The following is a 15,313-nucleotide window of genomic DNA, read 5'->3' as shown; positions in this document are numbered from 1 at the left end:
CACACTTGGATGGGGAGGAGAAATAACAGTAATCAAGACATCAGATCAGGGACTCTATTTACCTGAGTTAGTTCCCTATAAAGAGTTGTGCATCCATCTTGATCAAATCAGTACGACATAATATTCAACAAGAAAGTCCTTCAACTCTTCTCAGAAGTGTTCCAGTGAAAAATGAAAAATACAATAGTGGCAGAACTGAATCATTCTCGACATTACATTATAAAAAATTAAAGCGTGGTATTATTTCAGACCTCAAAATTTCTGTATTAGATGTAAAACACCAACCTGTACATATAGGATACTTAAGTGTAACACTCCATATTATAAATAATGGTTGATTCATCAGGCCCTGGAACTGTCAGAAAATGTAATACAATTGCGCTTTCCGATCTCGGAGACACAGAAGGATTCGGTAAACCCGGTACCGATGGTAATTTATACGCTTTACACTTACACGATAATGTATACAATCGGAAAGAAGTTCACGGGTAATCTAGGAGATTTAAGCGATGTCGATGTTAGTAGACTCCTTAAAAACACTTCGTACAATATTACTCGCAACGACGATAATAAATGGACTATGGTCGAAGCAAACATCGAGTGGCTACTGAATATCGTCATTACCCCACCTTATGTGATGATGGGTAAGGGACATAATTTAACTAAGATAATAAATAGTGGCATCGTACTCGCGGCTTATATCCCATCAAAACGAAAAAGTGTGTTAGTTACCCCCCTGCCAGAAAACCCAGGTCATATGATATATAGTCGTCCGGCCTTAAAAAATGTTACTTTAAATTTGGTTACTGAATTCGAAGATATTAAAGATAACTTGAGTGCAATACCTAATATTTCTACGCTTATTATTGAAGTCTTGTTCGGAGATGCACCGGAAGATGCCTTCGAAATATTACCAGGTCTATCGATTAAATGGCTCAAGAAACACGAGCGTCAACGTTGCAGTATTATTCATATCGGAGCATCGCCCGTTGCAACCCTCGAGGGGGGCCAAATTATTAAAAGTGACAGCATTTCTCTTTCTAAGATATTATTGCCGTATAATATACATTTGATAAGATTGATGTATAGTCTCAAAACATTTAAGCAAGACCAATTAAAGACTATTAATATACACTATGAGTTTACATCCGGCGCTCGGTGAAGCATTTGAAAAGATGGAAACTGTTGATGGATTTCGATTACATCAAATAAGCGACATAAAACATCGAATAGAGAAGGATAGGGAGTTGAGACTTGGATTGTATAAAAAGTATCGCAGAGCCGTGAATGCTCTGGACGGAGTTGACACCGCTCTTGTAGTATCTGGCATGGGACTCGGTGTAGCGGGTATCGGTTTACTATCAACTATAATCGCCGCGCCTATCGTGCTCGGCATGGAAATAACCGCTGGAGTCTCGGGACTGGCAGGAATAGCGATAAAATTCATTTCTCGTAGGTTACAAAAGAAAACATTAAAACACGATAGTATTCGGATACTCGCCGAAGCAAAGTTGAACAGCATTGAGGATCATATTTCGACAGCAATGGCCGATTGTAAGATATCCGAGGATGAGTTTCGTTTAGTGCTGTCAGAACTCACCAAATACAACGAAATGAAGCAGGAGATTCGATCAAAATCTCGTAAGACCAGTGGTATTAGCGAAGACGAGAAAAAAAAGTTCATAGAACAGGGGAGGCAACAAGCGCGTCAATTATTCCGTGCCAAAACCAAAGAACTGGTTATAGATTAAAAATAGATTGCTTACTATCGTTTGATCACATTTAGACAAATGCTTACATAAATATATAATAATGGAGAAAGCTATTCAATGGAGAGAATTACCACAAGGTTTTTATTATATCAGTGATGTCAAACCAACCAAATACGGTTATCAATTGTTTCTTATCAATTTACAAAAAGAACGTAGTTATATAGTCTGGTCTCCTAGTAAAATGAACGAAGAACTTAATAAAAATGTTGAATATCGCTTTATCGATAAAAATAATGAAGAATATTTTTATTACCATTTAGGCTCATCTAAAGCATTGATTGGCCCCAGGTATTGGTGAGCTAGAGCCAATTTAACTTAATCTCATGACTATCGTTAAATCGCATAATCACTTTGGCATAAAAAATCCCCCCTGTAGTAGCAGTATAGGTATATAAATCTGGCTCCAGTGGAAGTGGTCCAGAACCCCCATTACCTATAAAAATTTATATCATTGGCTCCAGGTGGTGGTGAGCTAGAGTCAATTTAGCTGAATCTCATGACTATCGTTGAATCACATAATCATTTTGGCATAAAAAATTCCCTCTGTAGTGGTGGTATAGGTATATAAATTCTGCTCCAGTGGAAGTGGTCCAGAAACCCCATTACCTATACTACTGCCGCCTCGACAGAATACAATACATAGCCCTAATGCTGGCCACAGGCACTTCACTAGAAGCACTCATCCGAAGTCACAATTGTGATGACATTCATCCTCAAGAAAGTCAGTGCAAAGGGTTACACCCTCCATGGACTTTTAAAACTCCCAAAGTTGACACTTTAACATCAGAAGCCACTAAAAAAGAAAACCCAACCCTACTACGATCAGTAGCTATCACTAAAATTCAAACTACCTGGGACAGCTGGGCCCATATATACACTGATGGATCCAAGAATTCTAGCAATAACAGTGCTGGTTATGGGATCCATATCCACAGCTCCAAACCCCATGCACATTCAGTTCGTCTGCCTGATGGTCACTCAGTATTCACTGCTGAATTGGAGGCAATTCATCATGCACATCATGCACTCGTTAAGTGCACTTCAAGACAGAAACTGAAACTCCAGGCCAAACACAGTCAACACTTTTCTATATGAATACACAAAACTATCAGACCAGGGCAACAGGTGGAGCTGTGTTGGATCCCCTCTCACATAGATATTCTTTGAAATGAAAAAGCACACTCACTGGCGAAGCTAGCTCTAGACAAAGCGGAGATACAGCCTATACCCTTTAGTAAACAAGCAGATAAAAAGCAAAATCAAAGCCTTGATAGCCCAAAGATGGCAAGCCCAGTGGGACTCAAGTAAAATCGGCAGATGGCTATACAAAATTCAACCCAAGATCCAATAAAAGCCAAACTCATACTCAAAAGAAAGGAAAATTTAAATTGCCATCTCATGCGTCAGACTTGGTCACAAAAAGCACTATCATAAGGTTTGTTCATCTTGCAATCAGGCTAAATCCATTGCTCACGTGTTATTTGAATGTCGAGACCACGCCCCAGCCCAGGCTTGGTTAAAACAAGAATTGCAGTTAGATCCGCTATCTGTCATAGATCTCCTAAAGCCAAGAGATGCAGTAGCAAAGGCCAAACTATTTCTGAGAGATGGACAGCTACTCGAACGTATATAAGAAAGGCAGCCAAGGATAAAAATGAAATTATATCAATTTACGAAAATAGAAATCATATCAATACAAAAACAGAAATTATGTGAATACCAAACACACAATAGATATGTGTACTCTACTCACACACAGGAGTCCCAAAGATGGACAGGTCAGCTGAAATTGCTTAGGCAGAAGCCGACCTCTTAAACACTTAATGCAACATCATCATTGATCATGGCATTCATTCACCTAATGCAGGAGTAAGCGTATACCCCGAAATAATAAAGAAGTTGACATCCATATATTCTCTTACTTATGTGTATCACTTCTAAATGCCCTTCAAAGACCTAATTATCAATATATCTTCCATATTTCAGATGAGGTTCCATCTTTTGATGAAAAAAGCATGTTCTATTGTGAAAAAGCCATATTATGTTTCTTAAAACATATTCACAATGACTAAAAAAAATTACTTTTTGATAAATCTACAAAAATTCAAGATGGCCAACAAGTTTCCTTAATATGAGGAATATGCAAATTAGACATATTTTCCAAACTAGGATTGCTTGGGACTTTTAGTATGTTGTTCTTGGGACCTTGTAGAAATGCATTGTGGTGAAATAAATTCTGTTGCAATTTGTTCCAAGTTGAGTAAAAAACTGGCTTTGATTGTCTGGACTATGATGCCACTGACAGACATGGCAGACAGACGAGGAACAGCAAACCCAGGGCAACGAATGCCTTTGGGGATATGGTAAGTCAACAGAAAGTGGCCAGACGCTTCAGGGCTCATGGGAATTATGGCTTACAGGCCTAACAGAGGACAGTTATTGACAGTGCAACATTGTCGTCAGAGATTGAGATGGGTCCGGACTGTACATTGTTGGCAGCGATTAGAATGACAGAGGGTCATCTTCATTGATGAAAGTCGGTTCTGTCTCTTTAGTATGGTGGCCGAGAGGGGATATCGCTTTCTCGCTCTATCGCTTTCTCGCGGTATAGCAATATTACCGCTTGGCTACTATATGGGTCGCATGTGTTATGTGTTTCTGTACGATAAAAAGTATATACCTAAAACAACATTAATGAATTGTTAAACCTGACTTTGGTGGGCAGATGCTGAGGTGGGTATTAATCATAAAAGAGAGCTGAGATTTTTCCAGTCACATTTCAAACTATACATATGGATGGAACGTTGAATCTCGCTTTAACGCTTTCTCGCTCTATCGCTTTTTCTAATGACTAACCATAGTCATATGAAAGAATCGGGTGTCATTTTGGTTTTGTAAATCATTCATTACCATGCAATCATTAGTTGTATTCAAACTGCATACACATACATGTTTGTTAGTAGGAACTTGCATGAGAATGAAGTCATGACTGACCGTATGCCAAAAAGGTGGTGCAGGTAGAGGTGTGCGACAGATGCATCCAACACGGATAACACCCGAAAGAAAGAAAAACATATATTTTCTCAGGTAAAGAATCCTTTCATTTGAATCTGACTTATTGAGTGTCTATTTTTTAGTCATAACAAGAACTTATTTAAATCAATTATTAACCAAATAATCACAGAACCCATAATATAATCATTGATACAAAGTTTAGATGGTATAGATTAGGACAAAGCAAACAGTATTGCCCATCCTGATAAGTTTTATATGAGACTCCCTACATTATTTTCTAAGTTTTGTTTTTAACTGTTGACACAACTTTGGTATGAAACATACTGATGTTGCACCATTTGCCTAAATTTAGAATATTTGAAAAAAAGAATATATATATTATTGTGCAGAAACCATGCCATAATGGGGGTTGGACTAGAGATGAGGAGAAATCTTTGACACAGTTTGTGGAGAGCAGGGGGGTGGAAAACATCAAATAGAAAGTGGAAGGACTGCCGATCAAATGAATACTGCCTTTCAACTTAACTGCACAGGTAAATGCATTATTATCTTAAATCATAAGTATGCTCAAGTTTCGTAAAGAGGAATAAAATAGACACCAGTATTGTTAAGTTTTATCCATTTGCAAAGTAAGTATGTACTTGACTAAATGATCAGTATACACCCAGTTTAGAATTGATCTCAAGCACTCTATTGCACGATGTAAGATGCAGTCGGGTGGTCAGATTCCATGGTGTGGTTTTCTGCTAATTTTTCCAGGTGCTGAGAAAAATAATTTTGTCTGTCTTTGACTTGATTATTTAGTAGCTACTATGACATAGCTGGACATTTGATGACCTTTTGTTGGCTTTTGGTGCATGTTATCCTTGCTATATGAATAGTTTATGTACGAGAAACAGTATACCAGTGATAACAATGATATCCTGGACTCTAGTATTTTCGAAATACTGATCATGGTGATATAGCCGGAAATTTCTATCAATCAGTCAATTGCTGACTGACAATAAAAAACAAATATATCATACTTGACTTATCTCTCTGATAATTGTCTAACATGATCAGCATATTTTTTATGTATTTTTAACATATTAAAATTTTATGATGTCCTCTATGAACTGTGATAACTATCTTTAATCACTTTTTCCACAGCTTCATCATGCATGAATGAATCCATCATTTCAATGATCAGAGAAATGGGTGTACAGACTGAAGTAGCTTTTGGGCCTACGATTGAAGTGACCTGGGCATGTTGCAGTCAGGCACTTTATACCACTCATTCACATTCATTAATTAGATCTATGTTATTAAATGGTTCAGTCAGTGAACAAGCCTCACCTGCTATATGCCCACAGACCTGCCATGTCTCTGACCTACCGTCAACTGATGCCACTTCTCTGTTGGTGCCCGAACACAACTACTCGCAACCACTTACATTCAGGGAACCAGCCTCACCAGTTGACTGTTGTTCAGTTATGCTTGAGCATAACTACTCAAATCAAAAGAGAACCCAAATCTTATCAAAGAAAAATATCAAAAAGAAAAAAAATAACAAGTCAAGTGGCAGAATTTCTTACCCACCAGAAATGTTCCTGCAAGAGTATCTTTGACTCATCTGGTCAAACTCAAGCTTCTCCTTAACACAAGGAACCCAAGAATTATTGCATGATATTTCATGAACACACCATCGCTGAAAGATGCTTGCATCGATCTGCTTGCTGATTCTGTGCAGGGCACAACTCTTTTGATGACTGGTAGGAAATACAATGCATCAGTACTGATGAAGAAAGATTTTGAAAATCTTAAGTCATTTGTCTTTGAAGACATTGTTGATGAATTTAGATTACAATTTCCTGAACATTTTCTTGTAGTTCAACGTGTCATGCTTCCGAAGTCTAAGCAAGACTCAGCAGAGAACCAACAAGATATACGACCTTGTCTTGCTACAATCTATTCAGTCATGCTGTTTACAAGAAATCCTGAACTATCAAGGTTTCAAAGGGACATGGCTTCATGTCTGCTTGACAACATATGTGATCAAAAAGTGTATGACCAGATGAACAAGCTAGGTGTAACAGTTTCCTATTGTCGAGCCTTGAGGTTTTCAAGCAGGTTGGTGGCCATTTCAATGATGTCCTCATTGATGTTGTTCATTCTGGAAAGAGAATTTGATTAGTTGGCGACAATGTTAACTTCAGTGTGGATGTCAATCAGGAAAGATATTGGAAGCACAAACACATGGTACATATGTTTGCCTCAGCAGCTTTTATATCTGAACATTACTTTATGTCTAAACCAGAAATTCCAGAAATATCCCTTGCTCATCTCGCAATCAACAATGTCTTACTATCTCAGGCAGAGTATTGTTTGCTTAGACACGGTGTAGTAAGCATTGTGGCACATACACTAAGCAAATATCTACCTCATCTAGGATTTGTGAAAGATTCTGTGCCTGTAACCTTAGCCCCGAGAATCAACTTTTCTGTGACAAAAGTTATCCCATTGACAGTACTGCCATATAATGAGCAATATTACAAGGACACTATTAAAATCTTGGATTCATATGAAAATATCATTACTGATATTAATCAAGTGGCATGTCATCAAAAACAGTTCCAAATTGGAGGAGATCAGCTAACACAAGAGTGCTTCTCAGGAGCAATGAAACTTCGACTTAGAAATCAAGATGCAAGAAAGAGATTTGAGCATTTGAGTCCTACTACTTTTGAATTGTTCCATCTTGGGATGAACTTTCTAGAAAAATCTATCATTTGTGTCTTGTGGAATGAAGATGGTATTGCTGGGTTTGGAACTATAAAATGTGAAGTTGAAAGAACTTTCAGGAATTCTTTTGACACCAATGTTATGAAGGCTTATGATTCAGATCATGACTTCATTCTGTCATATACCAGAGCCTTAATTGTTGAGGCAGGAAAGCAGTTCTTTGGCATGAATGATCACAATAGTTATCCTACCATCAATATCCCTCCCAGATTTAACAACCCACAGGAACATAGAGACTGGGTATATGTAACCCTTGGAAAACTGATTGACAAATTCATATTTCCATGTTGGACTGGCAATGATGAAGAACCCAATACTCAGTATTGGATCAGAATTTGTTGACATTGAACTTGGTAATGAATCAGTGCTTTATCTACCTGTTGGTTTATACACAGAAACCCTGAAACATGAGCCTGATAAGGAAAATGACTATGCTCATTATGCAATTGAGACAGGAACTATTTTTTACTTGTTTCTTTATATCTTGTTTCTTCGGCAGATTAAGACCCCAGGACGTGATCAACTACTGGCTGTATTCAAAATGATGGTGATGATGATGATGATGATGAGGAATCCGGTTGCCAAGTATCCTTTTGAAATCCTAAAAATGCTCATACAGCAGTATTCCCTTCTGCCACCGACAGAAGCATGTCAGGTCCTACAATAATGTCTTGTAAACACAAGAGGTCAGGCAGACTTACGCACCCCAGCAGACTTACAGATGGAGTGGCTTGTGAGAGAAGAAAAGAAGCATATAAAGCATATGTACTCAAACAAGACAGAAAGTAACATTATGTCCCGTTCATCCGCTCTGTCAGGAATTCATGACATTGCAGAACAGTTTGATAGAACTGCATGCACACTTGTGGGATCAAATACACAGAAAAGAACAAGTGCAGATGAAGATGAACTCTACATCATTGATGATCTTCACAAAGTTATGCCTTTTGACCATCAAGAGGGTCGAGCCTACATAAAATTTCCTGATATCCCAAAGTCACAGGTGAAAAACTCCAGGACTTGTTCAAAAATAAAATAAATGTAGTAACACTGTGACATGTCATTCATCATACATGAACTATGCACCATTGTGTTTGCTTCCTTTTCTCACTGCATTAGACAGCTGTCAATTCTCCCTTTGTTGGGAGATTAAACGCAAAATAAGCTATGATGATTGCAAACATGTACAATGTTTCAATATGATGTAATTCCATGTCTTATGAAATGACTTCTGATTACATTCATAACAATGTTGTACATAGACCTAAAATGTATCTGCATTGATGATTGATGCTTGATATCATTGTCACAAATCAAAAGTAGAACTAAGGATATTACAGCACACATTACAAACGAAAAAGAAAAATACTTTAGGTTGATTACATTTATTACAATCAACAATATTCACATCCGGTTAAGTCAGCATAGTTCACAAAATCAGGTGTCCCATTCAAAGGTCGGTGATGGATGTACCAATTTAGGGATCGCAAGTAGGAGCAATCACACTAAGGCCTGAAAACATGAAAAATGCCTAACTACTAGGTGACAACTATCATGTATTTTCAATACCAGAAGTTAAGAACATTGAAAATAACATATATAACAAGCTATATTTCCATGATGGGCAATCCTTTTGGCAAAGAAAACTTTATTTATAATTAAACACGAAGTAACTATTCCACACATTTATCCTTGAAATAACACAATATTATACTCACAAAAGCCTTTCTCCTGGCCAGGTCTCACGACAGTGAAAGATCAACTGTGTCTTAACACTGCTAAGACATGGCTTTATATAATCAAGTCAGAGACAAAACGCATGCTTTTCACATGTCAAAATGGTGTGTTTGGGTGCCCTGTTCCAGTATTAAGGATGACATCTACCCCTACCAAAATACATCCCAAAAGTAATGATAAAAGAGCACACGATGTGACAATCATACCCTGTTTAGAATCATCTGATATTTCAGTACTTTTTGTAATAAGAAACCACAACAAAAAGTACAGAGAAGTATACAAAGTGTTTCCAAAAACACATCATCTGACCAATATAAGATTAAAACTAATATACAGATGTTGAATGGTAGTAATGTTCTAAGGCTAATCTAAAAGTAATCACATTCTCCATAACAAATTGTAACATTAGCATGTTTATTTATCTTATTACCACCTAGCAGTAATATTAACAGTATCATGAATATTTCTTGACAAAATCAGACTTGTCAAACTCAAGCAGAAATACTGTGTCATGGCACTGTAGCTCAATATGAAGTCAAAAGTTTTAAAAAAAACAAAGGCGGTCATTAAAAATTGAATTGGAATTATGTGACCATGTTTTAGAGACTTGTTATAGTGCAAACCATTTCAATACTTTTACTTAAATAGTGCAAACCATTTCAATACTTTTATTTAACATTTCATTTATCTAAATACCTAACTGTTTCAATATGTTTCCAAGTGCACCGAAATTCTATGCCCTTTGTCTGTTTAATATATTCAGCAAACATTCGGCGTTCCCCTCTTATCATAAGCCCCTCCGGGCAGGACCCTTAATCTCCAGCGCTATCTATAAATTTTAATCAACACCTCCTAACGTCGCCGGATCTTACGTATATACATACACGTGGGACAATGACCTTGCCACACGTTATGTAATACCTCGCTCTACAAAACCCGACTGACATGGTCAGTCAGGGGGACAGCCTAGAGAACAGCCAGAAGGTAAGTGACAGAACGGTTCTCCCACCCGGGAACATTGGCCACTAGGTCCCGGTGTGCGTTCTGTCACGTTATTATCAACATGTACCTTTTCGACTCATTTCAACCATCAACAATAAATATGGCTGCTGTCGTCTAAACTTCACCCCTGAGTTTTGTCCTCCGTCATCATCGGATGGTAGCTCAGGGTGATGACGGAGGACAAAACTCAGGGGTGAAGTTTAGACGACAGCAGCCATATTTATTGTTGATGGTTGAAATGAGTCGAAAAGGTACATGTTGATAATAACGTGACAGAACGCACACCGGGACCTAGTGCATGGCTAATGTTCCCGGGTGGGAGAACCGTTCTGTCACTTACCTTCTGGCTGTTCTCTAGGCTGTCCCCCTGACTGACCGGTTTTTATTTTATTCTCCACAACAGATAGGGTTCGGTCTTGACTGCCGTCGAGTTCGGACGTCTTTTGCTTCTCAGCAACTTGTCTAGTGTTATACAGCGCACTTGACTGTTTATGATCCTTTCTCTTTTGTTCTTTGGCTTTTGATTTCTCTTGTGTTGGAGTGCATTCAAACTTTTAATTTCTATTTGGTGTTTGCTGATTGTTACAGTCAGTTGTTGGGGATTGTCCTCGACAATGGCTGACAACAGAATGGAATGTGAGGAAGGATTTAAAGTCGTTGCTTCAGGGAGGAAGCGAATCGGCCGTATTCCAGATGGTACTTCTAAAAAAGCCTGTGTTGCCAAGCAACCAAATACTGTTCCTCCTACTCCAAGGTCTGATCTTACTTTTGTCTTTGATGAGCCACCTCGGGTCAAATCAACCACTGTTATCTTCAAAGCCGATGTAGATGAATATGATGATGGTTCACCGACCCTCTGTCAACTTATGACACAGCGTGCTTTGGCTAGAGCCTTGGCTAAGATCACTACAGAAATAGTCAGTGTTAAGCGGATGGCCAGGGGAGATGTTAGTGTCACTGCAAAAACCGTTGAGGCTGCCAAAACACTTTTGCAAGTCACAGAACTTGATGAACATTTTGTCACCCCTCATGAGCCTGAATCCTTAATGAGAACACGTGGAGTCATCTATGGTATTGATCTGGATATTGAGATGAATGAAACTGAGGACGAGTTGAAACCTGTGTTACCTCTAATGTGCTCTGCTGTGCGTCTGACTCGTGGGCCTGATAAAGTTCCCACCAAATCTGTTCTTCTTACATTTACTGGCCAGTCTTTACCGGATCATGTTGTCATTTTCTTCCAGAGATTTCCAATCCGGATATATGTTCCTCCTGCTCTTCGATGCTTCAAGTGTCAGTCCTTTGGGCATGTCTCTGCTAAGTGTAGAAGCACTCATCATGTGTGCGCTAAATGTGGAGGGAAGCACAAATACGAGGAGTGCAATGAAAGTTCCCTTAAATGTAAGAACTGTGGTGGTGCACACTCTGCGGCATATAAAGGTTGTATTAAATACCAGGAAGCTGTCCAGATTCAGAAAGTCCGAGTGGAGGGTAAGTTGTCTTATTCTCAGGCTGTTCGACAGGTGCGTGGAGATTTTGATGTCGCTCAGGTTCCAGCAGTCCCTAAGCCACCTCCTGCAGCTAAACCACTGTCTCAGGTTGTTACAATTTCTGATGTTGTGTCTTCTCCTGTCATGGTGACTGCTAGTACTCAGACTGAGACTCTTGAAGTTGAATGTCAGACTGATCCTGTTGTTGACATCATGCCTGAATCATCTTGCAAACCTCTATTTAACAATGTCTCTCCTGTTGACTTTCTCAACTTTGTTATTTGTATAGTTGCTAATCTTGGCACTACTCGTGCATTCAAGTCTGATGGTCTTCAGACGATAGCGTCAGCTGCCCAGTCCCTCTTGGGGTTAAGATTGTCCCCTGATGATCTGACGAGCATGGTTAAGAGCCACAATGGAAGTCTTAATCCATCCTTCTTATGGATCTCTTGATGCTAGATCACTCAGTGCTAAAGGTCCAGGATTTAAAGTTTGTATTAAGTTTTGACCCAGATGTTTTGTCTTCAGGAGACATTCTTGACTCCTAACCAGCGATTATGTTGGGAAGGTTATGTCTGCCTACGTAAAGATCGTCAGTTTGGTTTTACAGGTGGTAGTGCTAAACTCACTCACTCACTGTCGTTTAGTGAAATAAGGTTCAACCATCCCATTTACAAGGGAATGAAGTCATTCTTCATTTGAAGGATAAAAAAATCAGTCTCCATTTTTAATGTCTCTAATAACGCTATTGCTATCTCTGATGACCATGGGTCTCTGTTGAATATGTCAGCCAATCTTAAAGTAGTGTGTGGTGCTTTTAAAGCGTGTGGCAGTTTCACTAGTCTATGAACTATCTAGGTACTTAGCAAACCTTTATTATGGGCAAGGTGTACATGGGCCTAGTTGCCCGAACACCTATAAAACTTTCTAACAATCAATCAATCAACCTGACTGACCATGTCAGTCGGGTTTTGTAGAGCGAGGTATTACATAACGTGTGGCAAGGTCATTGTCCCACGTGTATGTATATACGTAAGATCCGGCGACGTTAGGAGGTGTTGATTAAAATTTATAGATAGCGCTGGAGATTAAGGGTCCTGCCCGGAGGGGCTTATGATAAGAGGGGAACGCCGAATGTTTGCTGAATATATTAAACAGACAAAGGGCATAGAATTTCGGTGCACTTGGAAACATATTGAAACAGTTAGGTATTTAGATAAATGAAATGTTAAATAAAAGTATTGAAATGGTTTGCACTATTTAAGTAAAAGTATTGAAATGGTTTGCACTATAACAGACTCAATAGCTTTGATTATTGTTGCAAAGTTTCAGTGTCAAAGGCCTTGCAGTATTGAAGGAGATTACAAAAAAACTGCTTTAATACAGAAAAAACAGGGTATTTCTACCTTTGTGACTGGTCGAAGCTAGACAGATAATCATAACATGCCAAAAATGTACATTGTAGTATGTTTTATTCCACATAACAAATACTTGTTGCATGTCAAATGGTTGTGTAATGAACAGATATGATACATATATATGTCTGCAGTGTTATTAATAATATTGGAATCCTGTGACGAAATTATAGATACACAGTAGATGGGATCATTCATGTAAATTTTCAGCTTCATAGGCCCATAGTTTCAGAGGATATCTAAGAAATGTAGTAACAGATAAGACGGATGGGTGAACTAAAAATGTTTGAGTAATGGCCATTGATAGCTTTTTAAATATGGCTGGCATTTTGGCCATATTAGAAGCCGGATTAGAACCTCATGGGACAAATTCAGGTGTCTTCATTAGTGAGAAGAAGAACATGATTGGTTTGTTTGTTTATTGTTTAATGCAGCACTCAGCAATATACCAGCTATATGACGGCAGTCTGTAAATAATTGAGTCTGGACCAGACAATACAGTGATTAATATCATGAGCATCGATCCAGCTATTAGGATCGATGACATGCATCAACCAAGTCAGCGAGCCTGACCACCCGATCCCGTTAATCGCTTCTTGCGACAAGCATAGTCGCCTTTTACGAGAGGCACATGAAGTTAAATTTGTGCTGATCAAGTGATTTCTGATGAGCCGACAGAACCCTCAGTGAACTTTGAGAGAATTAGCGTAAGACCATGATCAAAGTACAAAAGTCAAATCAAGGTCAAAATCACAATTATCGCAGGAACAAATGGGAACCAGTCTGTGAAGTACAGAGCAACTTTATTTCCCGATAAAACATTGTTCTATAATGGCGTCATTTCTGGAGATTCGAACATGCGCTCGCAATTTTATGACGTCGTTGTTGTTCCCCATAGTTGTAGTAGGTCAACGCAGATAAACGCATCCCAAACCGGGAGACATATGACAATCGGTATTGGGAGAAATGGTGCGGGAAATCGACGTGAAGATTGTGAGAATATGTGGGAAATAGCCACCTGTACATAAAATGGACTTGTCCGACGTTGCGAGATCGGATCCTTTAGAGGGAGTCATCATTAATTATATAGGGGTTAATATTTTAATGCTTGTACATTTTATCAACATCCTTAAATAGGCTGTACATAATGTTGATATCTCATATAAGCATTAAACGACGTATGACAATAGCGTGAAACGCTCACTGCAAAAATGAGACTCTTAAAAGCAACTTACGAAGATATATAAAACTACTTAAAATGAAAAAGCTAAAACTATATTCCTGAAAACTCTATATACAATACCCTGTTACAATTACATAACATAGTATATGTCTAATATTTCGAAGGCGTTGCCCAGTTCACATGAGGCACTCACTGCGAAGCAAGCTCCCCACAGCGATAGTCCGTTCGCTGAGCTCTCTATACTATGTATTAATATGTTACCGAGAGTGTAACGAAGGTGTCACGCGCTGGGAAGGAGCTTGACTGCGAAGGAGTGACTGGGCTCTTGTCTAGCCCACGGATAAAAGCGCTAAGCTTGCGGCGCGTACCAGCACTAGGAACCAGTTCGAGTAAGTTTGTTTATCTGAATTTTTTGGACTTATTGAGTGTTCAGCGTTATTTGGCCCTAACACTTATAAACCACACTAAAATATAAGCCAGTGGCAATACTTCTTCGTGGTTTTGTTTTTTAGGGAACTACAATCCACTGACTTAATTCCTATTTCGTTTGATATTTAATGTATCGTTCCCGAATTTGGAATATTTTCCTTTCAATGTGGCGGGAGATCTGAGTAGTGCATGGAACGTTGAATTCAAGGTTTGTAACTTTATTTTTACGATATTATCGACGTAAGCAATATGGATTTTTGGTGTATTAACCGCTTTCACAATCGAACTCGGTCTCGCATCCGCTACAGAATATGTTAGCTACTTTGTTTTTTATTCAACAAATTCACAGAATACTTTTCAGTTTCATAATGCATTTTCCAAACCATACTCTCAGTGTGTCCGCAAGGGGTGCAGGCTTAAACGGCACCTCAGCAAAACGTCACCGATTTCTCTGGCGATAACGGCACCGCATTTGGCGAAAACGGCTAC

At 38.7% G+C, this 15,313-nt stretch overlaps 3 protein-coding genes across 4 annotated transcripts in view; all 3 read left to right on the top strand.

The window, feature by feature from the left end:
* The first annotated feature begins 6,862 nt into the window (after positions 1 to 6,862).
* LOC124149723 lies at positions 6,863 to 8,607 on the top strand. Its single transcript, XM_048403445.1, has 2 exons — positions 6,863 to 7,578; positions 8,246 to 8,607. The coding sequence occupies exons 1-2, from the start codon at positions 7,023 to 7,025 to the stop codon at positions 8,605 to 8,607; spliced, it is 918 nt and encodes a 305-aa protein (XP_048259402.1). The 5' UTR covers positions 6,863 to 7,022.
* Positions 8,608 to 10,921: 2,314 nt separating this feature from the next.
* LOC125384394 lies at positions 10,922 to 12,250 on the top strand. Its single transcript, XM_048403444.1, has one exon. The coding sequence runs from the start codon at positions 10,922 to 10,924 to the stop codon at positions 12,248 to 12,250; it is 1,329 nt and encodes a 442-aa protein (XP_048259401.1).
* A 2,661-nt stretch (positions 12,251 to 14,911) lies between these two features.
* The window catches only part of LOC124149737 (exonuclease 1-like), a 191,806-nt gene continuing 191,404 nt past the window's right edge, over positions 14,912 to 15,313 (top strand). For both annotated transcript variants that reach the window (XM_046521492.2, XM_046521493.2), the window contains exon 1: positions 14,912 to 15,032. The gene's annotated coding sequence lies outside the window, so the exon portion shown is untranslated. The remainder of the gene's footprint in view (positions 15,033 to 15,313) is intronic.

Source organism: Haliotis rufescens, unplaced genomic scaffold (assembly GCF_023055435.1).
Source record: "Haliotis rufescens isolate VD_foot unplaced genomic scaffold, xgHalRufe1.0.p SCAF_3, whole genome shotgun sequence".
Lineage (NCBI taxonomy): Eukaryota > Metazoa > Mollusca > Gastropoda > Lepetellida > Haliotidae > Haliotis > Haliotis rufescens.
This window is presented reverse-complemented; position numbering and strand designations above follow the sequence as displayed.